General features: G+C 43.3%; 1 protein-coding gene across 12 annotated transcripts in view; it reads right to left on the bottom strand.

Annotated features, from left to right (window-relative positions):
- Positions 1 to 12,094, bottom strand: part of ZFAT (zinc finger and AT-hook domain containing) — a 296,047-nt gene that overhangs the window by 138,054 nt on the left and 145,899 nt on the right. For all 12 annotated transcript variants that reach the window (XR_006737368.1, XM_045561493.1, XM_045561492.1 and 9 more), the window contains one exon: positions 7,506 to 7,757. Coding sequence is in view for 11 of the 12 variants with exons in the window: in XM_045561493.1 (XP_045417449.1) it covers positions 7,506 to 7,757 (252 nt within the window). In the remaining variant the exon portion in view is untranslated. The remainder of the gene's footprint in view (positions 1 to 7,505; positions 7,758 to 12,094) is intronic.

Genomic DNA, 12,094 nt, shown 5'->3' with positions numbered 1-12,094 from the left:
AACTGAAACTTTATGTATGTTTTATAATGTCTATAACTATTAACAGAGCAGTCTATGTATTTGAGCCAAAACGCCTGAGTCCACATCCCAAGTCCAGCACTCAAAACTGTGTGACGCTGGACAGAATGCTCACTTTGGTTTCCTAATCCATGAAATAGGAATGGACAGAATGCTTACCTTGGTTTCCTAATCCATGAAATGGGAATGGACAGAATACTTACCTTGGTTTCCTAATCCATGAAATGGGAATGGACAGAATGCTTACCTTGGTTTCCTAATCCATGAAATGGAAATAAAAACAGTAACTACCTCATAGGGATTTTATGAAAAGGAAATGAATTAATATTTGTAAGACACTCAGAAAAGTGGCAGGTCCATAGTAGGAACTCTATAGACACGTATTAAATTTTTAAAATGTAACTTATTAGTAAATAAATGAATATTGGGTATATATCCCTCTAAATATTTGCAAACCAGTGGTGTACACGGAGCATGGATTAGAGTGCCTAGGCTGACCAGAGCTCTCACAAGAGTACACAGAAGACGTGATGGTGCCTGGCCCACAAAGACAGCAGCAGGGATGGGAAGAAGAACTGGAGAAATATTCAGTAGGTAAAGTCAATGGACTATGGTAAGTGATGGCATGTGACAGGTGACAAGGACATTTCTAGCAGAGACATGGATAGTGGGGCCAGTCACCAAGATGGAATCTAGGAGGAACACCTGTAAGGAGCTAGATGAGTTCAGTATTGAATATGTGGTACAGCTTAAACTGCCCGGGGGAACACGAAAACTGAAACCTGGGCAAGGAAGATACTTGGAGGACGCTAGAACATGGCTGGTGGTAGAATCATGGAAATGGATGGGAACCACATGGCAGTCCCTAGTGACAGCCACCAAGCATTTCCAGTTCTCCCCCACAGAAGGACTGCACTTGTTGGCCCACTGAAGTCAGGTGGGGCCACGTGATCCCTTCTGGCCAATGAGCTGTGTGGGGAAGAAATGACAAATGAGCTGTGTGGGCCACGGTGAAACCACCCAGGGCTCTCTTCCCCTCCTGCCACTTTCAAGACGGTGGCTGCCTGCTCCAGCCGGGTGCCTGAGTGAGCAGACCCCCCTGAGGACCTGCAGCGGACACGCAGTCCCACAAGAAAGCGAGCATGGTGACGCTAAGCCTCTGCCCTCTGGGGCAGCTTTGCTATCAGGGCATCACCTGGTCTGCCCTCAGTGGCAGTGGCAGAGACAGTTACGTGACAGGCAGAAGAGGACCAGCTACAAAGGAAATGGGGCAGGAGCAGTGGGAGAGTGGGTCACAGAAAGGGAACGTGAACTGTGCCCCACCAGATGCCCATGCTCACAGGCACACCCACAACCAGGCACAGGGACCTCCAGGCCCCTACTCTCCTCATTAGTGCAGAGACAAAAACAAGGGTTTATGAGCAGCAGAAAGAAACAGACATTACCATTATACATCTTTCCACAGAGAAAAGTGTGGTATTCAGACTGACATTTTCACCTACAAATTTTCAAACACGACACACTCAAAACCATTTTCAATCGTAACAGCTATTTATCAAGTCAGCTGCTTTGCTAACGCAAATAGAGTAGAAGACAGAGACTCAAAACACTATTGCAAATAATCTTCATGAAGATTATAGGTGCCTCTTAGGTAAGACCATAAAATAAATGCCTTGTCTTCTATTGGGAGAATTTAACAAGAATAAGAGGAAATTTTCACTACTCTCCTTGCATAAAATGACCCCAGAAATAACAAGCTTAGAAAGGTTCAGAAGTCACTTTTATAAACTTGACATATTGATTTCTGTAGGCTGTAAAACGTTTTTCAAAACACCAGCTGTTCCACATAGCGGCAAGAAAAAAAAAAATCTTTCCTGGTTTCTTTCACCATTCAAATGCAGAATAAAATAAATAAATGTTGAATACATATCAAAAGTGTTATTTTAACTTGCCATGGTTGAAGATACAGGAAAAGCTTATTTTGTTTTCTTCTAATTGTTTTAACAAGCTATGGAGCCAAGGTTAATTGTTTGAAATGTCACTAGACTGCTCTTGACAGAGCATGTATTAAAACAATTACACGAACATTTTCCAAATTATAATATTGTGCTTGGCAAACTAGGGAATATGGTGCAATCATATGGATGTCAGCCACAAGGCAGCTGGGCATAAGGTCATTTCTGATATTTCAGAGGCTTCAACAGTGGCCAGAAAGGGATAAACACCCAGAGCTTCTACCTTTCCATTTGGTATATGTTAAAGTCCATTTAGGTCATTCAAATCAATGGAATGCGAGGCCATTTTCTACACAGCTTATTACTGGAAGAAGCTGATAATCTTATTAGAGGGAATGTGCCTGTCTGTCATTGCTGAAGAGACTGCCTAATTATCACAGAGTGGAAAATAAACATCGGGAAACACACAGGGTGGAACTTTCATTTCTCATAAGGTTAGAGAAAAATCTAACAGAGATACACTGAAATGAATAAAATCTCCACACATGAGGTAGAAATGAGACTATTTTTGAGATATAAATGTGGTCCAGCAGACTAGCAACAGGGTAGGAGTGGGGGGGACATGGATCTGACCCCAACCTACCCCAAATGAGCCATGTGACTCTGAGTAATCATCACTTCCACACCTCAAATTCCTCAATCATAAAATTAGAACTTGGGTCTAAGACAGGGAATCTTTAAGCCAGTCTCAAAAGGTCACATACTATGTGATGCAATTTATACAGCATTCTTGAAATGACAAAATTACAGAGCCAGACAGCAGATGGGGGTTCCAGGTGGGAGGCAGGTAGCACAAGGCAGCCTTACAGCCCTACAGTGATGGAGTCTCCTGACAGTGGTGCTGGCTATATGCAGTTTACACGTGACAGCGGCAGGCTGGCATCAAGCCACATGCATCAGCCAATGTTTCAATTTTGATACTGGCTATAGTTGTATGAGGTGTAACCACCCGGGGAAACTGGGTGAGGGGCATATGGGACCCTTCTGTACTATCTTTGCAATTTTCTGTGAATCTATAATTACTTTGAAATATAAAACTTTATCTTTTAAAGGTTTTTTAGACTTTGAACTGCCAGGACCTTATTTTCTCCATAGACTTTATGATTTGAAATATTTTACCTAATAAATTGCATTTATTACGATAATTCCTTGGCTTGTATTTACTGATCAAATATAAACATCTGATCCTTCAACAATATGAGTTTAAAGTGTGTGAGTCCACTTGCAAACGGATTTTCTTCTGCCTCTGCCACCCCAAGACAGCAAGACCAACCCTTCCTCTTCCTCAACCTACTCAATGAGAAGATGAGGCTAAAGACCTTGATCATGATCCACTTCCACTTAATGACTAGTAAATATATTTTCTTTTCTTTATGATTTTCCTAATATTTTATTTTCCCTAGCTTACCTTATTATAAGAATACAGTATATAATACATATAACATACAAAATATGTGTTAATAGACTGTTTATGTTATTGGCAAGGCTTCCTGTCAACAGTAGGCTGTTAGTAGTTTGGTTTGGGGGAGTCTATGTGGACTTTCAACTGCATGGAGGGGAAGGGTGTCAGTGCCCCCAACCCCCATGTTGCTCAAGGATCAATTAAATAACTGTCTTACTTCAAAACTTATACTAAAATATAATTTCCAGATGGATCAAGATATAGGTAAAATAAAACCATACAAATGACAGGGGAATATATATATTTTATAATTTGGGGGTGTAGGGGAAGTTTTCTAAGCTATAATTTTTTTTAAAAAAGCAAGAAATTTAAGAGAAACATTTGACAGTAGGGACAATATAGAAATTTAAAACTCCAGCAAAATGCAAAAGCAAATAAAAAAAACAAACAAACAATGCTATAATACAAAGGAAATTAAAAGACAAACGGCAAACTGCAGGAAATATTTTCAGCATATGATAATCCAAAAATGCAAGAGCATGAAACAAGGGATACCCTCAATTACACACAAAACACAAATAGCTAATAACTATGTACAGAGATAGTCCACTAGTCATCAAAGAGGTGCAAATTAAAACAGTTAAAATCATTCACATTAAAGATTGGCAAGGACAGAGACTGACACAACCAAGGATAAAGAGGATGAAGGTGATACGAGGACATAGTCTATGATGGAAAAATAACTGATACATGCTTTATGCAGAGTGGTTTGACAATATGTAAATGTGTCAAAATGTAAAATGTACCCTATTAACGCAGCAATTACATTACTAGGCACTTGCTTAAGATAATGGCACAAGTACAAAAAAAAATAATAAAATAAAAACGCATGCTCAGGACTATTCACAAGAGTAGTGTTTTTCAATCAGGGAGAAAAATTTAAAACAATTCTAAATGTCCATCAACTGGAGACTGATGAAGTAAAATTTACGGCCCACGCATATGATGAAATGCTGTACGGGCTTTAAAAACAACAATTGACATTTACTGATTGTTTTGGATCAGGGCACATAGCAAAGCAGTCAAAAGTACACAGCCTGGAGTCAGCCTGACTGGTTCACCACTAACTCCATCTCTTAACGGGCGGGGTGATCTAAGCAAACTGCTGAACCTATCTGTGCCTCAGTTTCCACTCTATAAAATGGGAACAGTGCATACCTCTTAAAGTTACTATGAGAATTAAAAGATCTATTGTTGTAAAACACCGAGAACAGTATCTGTAACACAAAAAGTGTACAAAACAAGCTTGTTAAATAAAAAATATTATCATGAAAAATTTACCTTCCACATTAGCGTGCGAAAAAAAAAAATCACAGAATATTATGTATGATCCCATTTTTGAAAAATGCATGTGAGTATACACAGAATAGAGAAGGTCTTCTTTTTTTCAGACATTGTAACAGTTATTATGCCTAGATAGTGAAATTTTGGATTATCTTCACTTTCATCTGCCTATTTTTCGGTATCATTACAGGTATTAAAAACAAAAACAAACAAAATTGATAATATCCAAGAGGCACTCTCAGACCACATTTGGAATCTAAGTTGGTGTGAACTTTCTGGCAAAAAATGTGGCAATATACTTTCTGATGCAACAGTCTGCTTCTAGGAATTTCTCCTACAAAAATAAGAACAAAGGTCTACAAAGAGGTATACATACACACACAAATACACACATGCACACATACATACCCATACAGGAATATTTATTAAAATAATAACTGCCAAAAAACTGATAAAAGCCTAGGCTTTCATCAATTGTACCATGGTTGGTACAAATAACAGAACACTGTGCCAGAGCCACAAGGCAAGATCAGCCTGGTGAGGCCCTGGCACATGCAGGGAAGGCTCTGCTCTACCGCAAAGGGGAGAGGCTGAGGGACTGTTCTAGACAGATGGCCCTGAGGGCAGTGCAGACTCGGGATGGCCTCAGGCCCCACCGACCTTCTGAGTCTGTGCTTTTGATTATGAGCCTCAAAGTTAGATTTAGGCCTGAGGTCTGGAGAAAGGGGAAGCAGGAATGTTGGGTGTTGCAAAAGGGTGAAATCCCCAATTTCTAGCCATAACTGTGCACAAGGTCCAGGAGCGTCTCAAATGGAACCTGATAGGAAAAACAAACCCTGTGAGGGGACACAAACAAGACAGCTCCTTAAGAAGACAGCACCAAAGGATCTGAGAGGGCTGGATTCTCAGAAGAACTCAGGCAGAAACTACAAACAGCAGAGCTGCCTTGATGGCTAGAGCTGGCGCCTCTGATTAAAATGCAACACCGTTACTAACAGTGCCAGAAAAAGAGAGTAGGGGGTGTGCGTGTGAGACACACAGAGAGACAAAGAGACAAGCATGTACAAGAGAAGGTGGAGAGAGACCCCATAACCGAAATACAGTGATTAACAACTCCCCTGGACATCAGAGCTTCAGGTTCAGGGGAGGTACGTCCTAATCCTTCCTCCTTCAACCACCTCATTTCTAAAATTATCTTTATTTGCCAAAAGGACTTTAGGTTCTGAAACAAGATGCTGATTCCTCTGAAATCCCAGCACTCCCTGCCTACACCTCTTACATGGCAATTACTCACGCTCCATCTTGGGACAGCTGACGCCCCACTGCCTTGCTTGAATCCTCATGCATTATTTGCATTAGCCCATGCGGCTAGTGAGATTTCACACAGCACCCTGTGAGTTCTTTAAAGGAAGGAACAACATCCTGTATTTTCTATAACTTGCACAGATGTTGACAGTGAGCCCTGGCCACCAACCTAGATGTTTCATAAATATTAGTTGATGAGTTACTCAATAATTCACCTAATCTGGTAATAGGGTTTTACAAACCAAAAGTCCTATTCATTGCAGAGAGGCATTTATAGTAAAGAATTTAAAAATAGGAGTTCAGAGTAGGACATCCTGGGTTGAAAGACCAGGTCTCCTTACCAACTAAAGGACCCTGGACACATTACTTAATCTCTCAGGGTCTAAATACCCTTATCTGTAAAATAGGAAGGATGACAATAGCTACGAACAGCTAACAGGAAGAGCTAACATTTACTGGGTGCTTTTGATATGGCAGGTACTATCCTAAGAACTTTATTAAGTCCTGTCTCATTCAATCCTCAAAACAACCATATGAGATGGTACTGCTTTTATTCCCATTCTACAGATGAGGAAACTGAGGCAGAATGAAGTTGGTAAGTGCTGGGATTCAAACACCAATAGCCATATTCCAGAGTTCTTAACCAGAACTGCCTCCTACATAACATGCTTAGCACAGCACAAAACAGAAAGAACTTCTTAAACACGGGGTACAATCTGAAGACTTCAAACATGGTACAAGGACCAAACAACAGAGGCCCTTGCCTCTCCAGTGCGGCCTTGCTATTTCATTCCTCCTACAGACATGCTGTCCCACGGCGACTTCATTCCCTGCTCATGTTCATCCCCCTTTCAGCCTCCTTTAGAAGTTGCTTCAGAGCTGAAGCTTATCTGGAGGAAGCACTCAATATTCCAGTTCTCAGTCACTAATTAGTCAATCACGGTCCCTCACAGTAGGGACAGTTTGGGTGGCATTTGGATTAAAGGAGGGAGGACTAAGACGTCTAGATGCCACCCAAACTGTGACACCAGGCTCCCTCCTGGCTTCCTATCACATGTCTTCCCCCACTAACAATTTACTATCCTTCAACACTCTGCATTTGAAAACCTGATCTTCTCTCCTAAAACACAAGCTCAGCAAGGGTAGAAACGGTGTTTTACCATCTCTGCAACCCCCAAAGCATCTACTAACGCATCCCCCTGACCTACACGCCCTGGGCATCGACTACTAGATAACACGTTCATTTCAAAGATGACTCACAGTGACAACAATCACTAGGAAAATAAGCACTTTTCCAGATGGATGAGACCTGTATAAATACGTGCTATTCCTAAGTAATAACCAAACCAGTAAAAAACCGCTATTAGTAGCTACACCTCTCAGTAAGAAAGTGACGTGTTCAGCCCTTTGGCAGCATGTACCTGCTTCTCCTTCCTCCTCACCCAAATTCAGCACGATGATGCAGATGTGCTTCCGTAGCTGGCGCGTGTTGGAAAACTTCCGACAGCACTTGCTACACTCCAAGCTGCTTGGAGCCAGGCTGCTCCCTCCCTCTGCAGCCGGAGGACTGTCCTCGGTTGGACTCACGATGTTTTCCGCCAGCTCCTCTTCGGCACTGGGCTTCTTCGTGGACCCCTTAGGCCTGCCTCTCTTCCTCTTCATGACCAAAAACTCTGTAAAGGAAACGAGAGGACACAATGGAGTCACACGAGATGACAGTGTAGGACTTGCACTCAACTTCCAAGTGTGAGGATATGTTCAGGTTTCACATTTTGTTATGAATGAAAAGTCTGAAGCTATTCTAGAAATTAACAGCTGCAAAAAATCATCTTCAGTGTTAATCATCCTCACTGCATCTGTATACTGATAGGTTATCAATTTTGTAATAGTCCTACTCAAGACTAGCAGTTTCTCAGCACCTTTGCACATCCTGCTTCTGCAAAGCTGGGAGGATTTTCAGTTTGGGCTGTCAGCCCCCATGTCACATGTCCTCCCCCTTGTTAGCCACCATTTCCACTGAAATTCAGTTCTCAGAAACTGCTTAGGGACATCTTTGCAAAGGGTTCTCAAAAGATGCTGAGCTTATCATGCTCTTAATGAGTTACACAACTATTCCGATAATTTCAAAGAGTCGTAATTATTAGAGTCAAGCTGCCCTGGTGAGAAAGGAAAAAAATAATTACACTCTAAAGCCACAAATGATAGGACTAAAGACAGTAACAACATTTTTCAAGTTTCCTGGCCACCTAGTGATTTGAAATGGCATGAGCAGAGCCTGCTGTAGAGCAAGTTCCAAATCATTTTACAACCTGCATTTCTTAATTAGCGTTCGTTTTTAAGGTATCCGCCTCCAAAACGAAGGTGGGGATTAAGAGGGAGAGCAGGTCAGGGAGCAGAGGCGTGGCCTTAGGTGATGCGACTTGAGAGGTGACCCTGAGACAGGCCAAGTAGGGAGCTGCCACCAGCCTGGCTGACATCCCCAGTGCTAGAGTCATCTGGCTGAGGCATGGCATTTCAGCAATCCCCTTTTAATGTCTAAGAAGGAGTCCTAGGTTCTGGCACCGTCTTGGGCGTATGTTCATCTGTAGACTCAGGAAGTCTTTCAGTTCCCTTCCTGCTCTCTCTAGAGCTGTGGCTCTGCACAGCAAACACCAGCCACTTTATCCACTGCTACCACCATGAGGATCCTTTCAGTCACTCGTGCTCAGAAGTCAGAGTGGAAGGAACAGAGATGGGCAGAGACTGCAGGGACAGAGCAGCCTAACAATGGGGGCTCTGGACAGAGGAGCCTGCTTTGACACGGGGTCCTCAAGATCTCGGGCAGACCAGGCCCCAGAATGGGGCAGATTTCCTGAGAAAGGGGGGCCTTGTTGCAACAGAGCTTCTGCTGAGCTGCGATGCCAAGGATGAGTCAACTAGTCTCAGCTGAGAGACTCAAACCAGAGCCTCTTGTACCTGGACAGCCAGCACGATTGCTGCCTTCCCCCATCTCCTGGGGGGAGCTCAAGGGAGGAGACAGTACTTAATGACAGGAAAGCAAATGAAGCAAACAATGGACACAAGACCCTGGAACCCTCCCTGGATGTCCCGGAGGAGAACAAAGGCTGTGTTTACAGGACAACCCACCCATGTCTAGGAGGAGGGAGGGGGAAAGAAAAAACAGAAGGTACAGAGTAAGAAAAAACAGTTTTCTTAAAAGTCATTAAAGCTTTTCTTATTATTCTTCACAACAACGTGTGCTTGTACAACCTACTGAAGCAGCAATTAATATCAGAGACAGAGAATTAGCGGTGAGGCTATGAAACACCCACCTCAGGTCACATCAGCTGAGTTGCAGAAACATGGTACATAACAGTTTGTTGAAGTCTGTGGCCCAGGTCTAACCCCAGATGACAGACTCTGACATCCTGCCTGTGTGGATACAAGCCACCCCTGTGAAATGCTCTACGAGGATGCAGCTGTGCAGTGAAGAACTGACTTTACCCAAAGAGAGGTCTGGCCCTTTGTCCTAGGCTATCGGGAGGTGACCTGTAGACCCCTGGATGTCCCTCCCAATTGGAGTACCTTTGTCTGCCTGGAAACTTTGGCCACCAGACAAACAATGGAATTTATGATGGGGACTTTAGAACAGGGTACATCAGTCCCAACTTCTGGAGGGACAGGAGAATAAAGGTATTAGTACAAACCTCCAGGAGAGACAGGGACTAAACGTCAGCCATGTGGCCAGTATGTCATCAAGCCCCAGTTAAAACTTGACTGAGCTTCTCTGACTAGAAGTATGCTTGAGTATTGTCACATATTGTAACCAGGAGGAGGTAACTTTGTCCAGGACTCCACAGGGGGACCAAAAGCTCCACGTTTGGAACCTTTCCTGTCCTACGCATCTCTCCCCGTGGCTCCTTCTGATTTGTATCCTTTTGGTCCAGTAAAATTATAATCATAAGTATAGTGCTTTCCTGAGTTCTGTAAGTTGTTCTAGCAAATTATCAAACTGGAGAAAGGCCACAGGGACCCCCAAATTTGTAGTTATCCGGTCAGAAGCAAAGGTGGTGCAGGGGACCCCCAAATTTGTGGCAGGAGTTTGGGCAGACTTGGCAGTCTTTCGGAGAACTGTGCCCTTGGCCTTGAATTTGACAAACTCAGTGTAGCAGGGTCCCCGTGTTTCCTCCACACAGACTCGCCAAAGCACACAGACAGCAGCGCCTGCTGTGTACTTGCCATGTGCAGGAGCACAGCACGGTGTCATCTGCAAGTCTCCTGCCACAGGCTGGAGACTCCTCGAAGGCAGAGTCCTTGGCCCAGCCATTTTTTACCCACCTCGGCACCTAGCCCGGTGCCCTGCACAACAGGCACCCAGTCACTCCGGGTGAATTAAAACTGACCAACAGCACACGATCCAATGGCAAGGAGGAAATAAAATCAGCTCTGAAAGCTTTGGAAAGCCTCAAACACGATAGTGACAAAACTAATCTTCCAACTTGCTGAATCCATAATTCAGATTCTCAAGACCAATTAGTTAGCTAAAAATGAAATATTCATAAATGAACTTGGGATAATTTAAGTGCTGAAAATGAGCTGCTGCTGTCAACTACCCATATTTTATGGAAGAGCTGAGAATCTTGGGACTGGGCAAGGAAAACCATGTAACCTCTAAATCAATACACTTCAGTAGAGTTAGCATTAATTCCTCTTCCTCCTTCTGAATTCCTTTATTCAGTCTGTCACTGAATTCTGTGGATTGTGCCTAAAGACGTCTGTCCAATCTCCTATCCACTCTCACAGCAATTCTGCCACCCTGACACCTGCCCGGGGGTCTCCCGATGCCAAGCCCCTGCTCCAGGGTTTCTCTGCCTCCATCCCTTGTCTCACCACCATTCCTTGCTCTAGGGCCTTCAGTGCTCTGGATGACTTTGCCCCGCAACTCTCAGACCTGGTTGTCTCGGTCCTCGAGCACGCTACACACATGCACACACATACACACTCGTGTGCATGCATACACACACACAGAGCTCCCCTACCTCCCCTCTTTACTATGCAGTGCGATTTTCTAGACTTCCCCAAATAGGCACAGATAACTCCTATCTCGTCTTACCTGCACTATTCCCCCTGCCTGCCTGTGACCACATCCTGCACTTCCAATCAGACCCCAGACCCTAATTCTAACCCTAACACTTCGGGTCCAGTTCAAACCTCAGTGCCTCCTCCAGGAGGCTGTCCCCAGCCATGCAAGCAGGACAGCCACCTCCTCAACCTGACTTGCATTATAACGTGAACCACACACACACACCGGCTGTGTACTCATCCACATTGTTTCCTGATTATTTCTCTTTTTCCCCACTTTTTATTATAAACCCTGAGGTTTGAGCAGGCTTTTAATTCCCAGGTCCCACTGGTTCTTGAACAGAGCTGGATATGGAGTAGCCGCTTAATGAATAAGCACACATTGGACAGCTGTTTGATGACAGGAAAAGAAACATTTGGAAAATAAGGCCTTTCTTACATCTCGAGTTTCCAACAGGAAGAAAGGGTCATCTTACTCCTGCTCTAAATCCATAGTTTGGGAAAACTTCCTCTTAGTCAGAAAACTGCCCTTGCAGATCTAAGGCCAAAAACCGGCAAGGGACAGCAAGAATCAGCCAAAAGTTTTTAAATGCAATCAAAATACATGAGAAGTATGAAAAAAATAGTCCAACATCATCAAAAATTTAATAACGTAAGCCCTTTATTTGTACATCACTCAAGTTTGCAAGACACTTTCCCAGCTATTGTTTCATTTCATCCTCATAAAAACCTTAAGAGATGTCTGTAGCAAACATAATTTCCTCAATAAGAAGAGAAACAAGAGACCCAAAGGTTCAAGTGACTTGGCACATTTTCCAGAACTAGCTGCTGAGAACGCAGAATCTGAATAAGGATTTGGGTTTCCTTATTCCCAATCAAAAATCTTTCTGCAGAATCATATACCCCTGAGACATGGATAACAAAGGTCAGTTCTAGACATTTTAACAGA

This window comes from Lemur catta, chromosome 9, assembly GCF_020740605.2.
Source record: "Lemur catta isolate mLemCat1 chromosome 9, mLemCat1.pri, whole genome shotgun sequence".
NCBI classification, from domain to species: Eukaryota; Metazoa; Chordata; class Mammalia; order Primates; family Lemuridae; genus Lemur; species Lemur catta.
The sequence above is the reverse complement of the archived record's forward strand: the minus strand, read 5'-3'. Positions and strand labels throughout refer to the sequence as shown.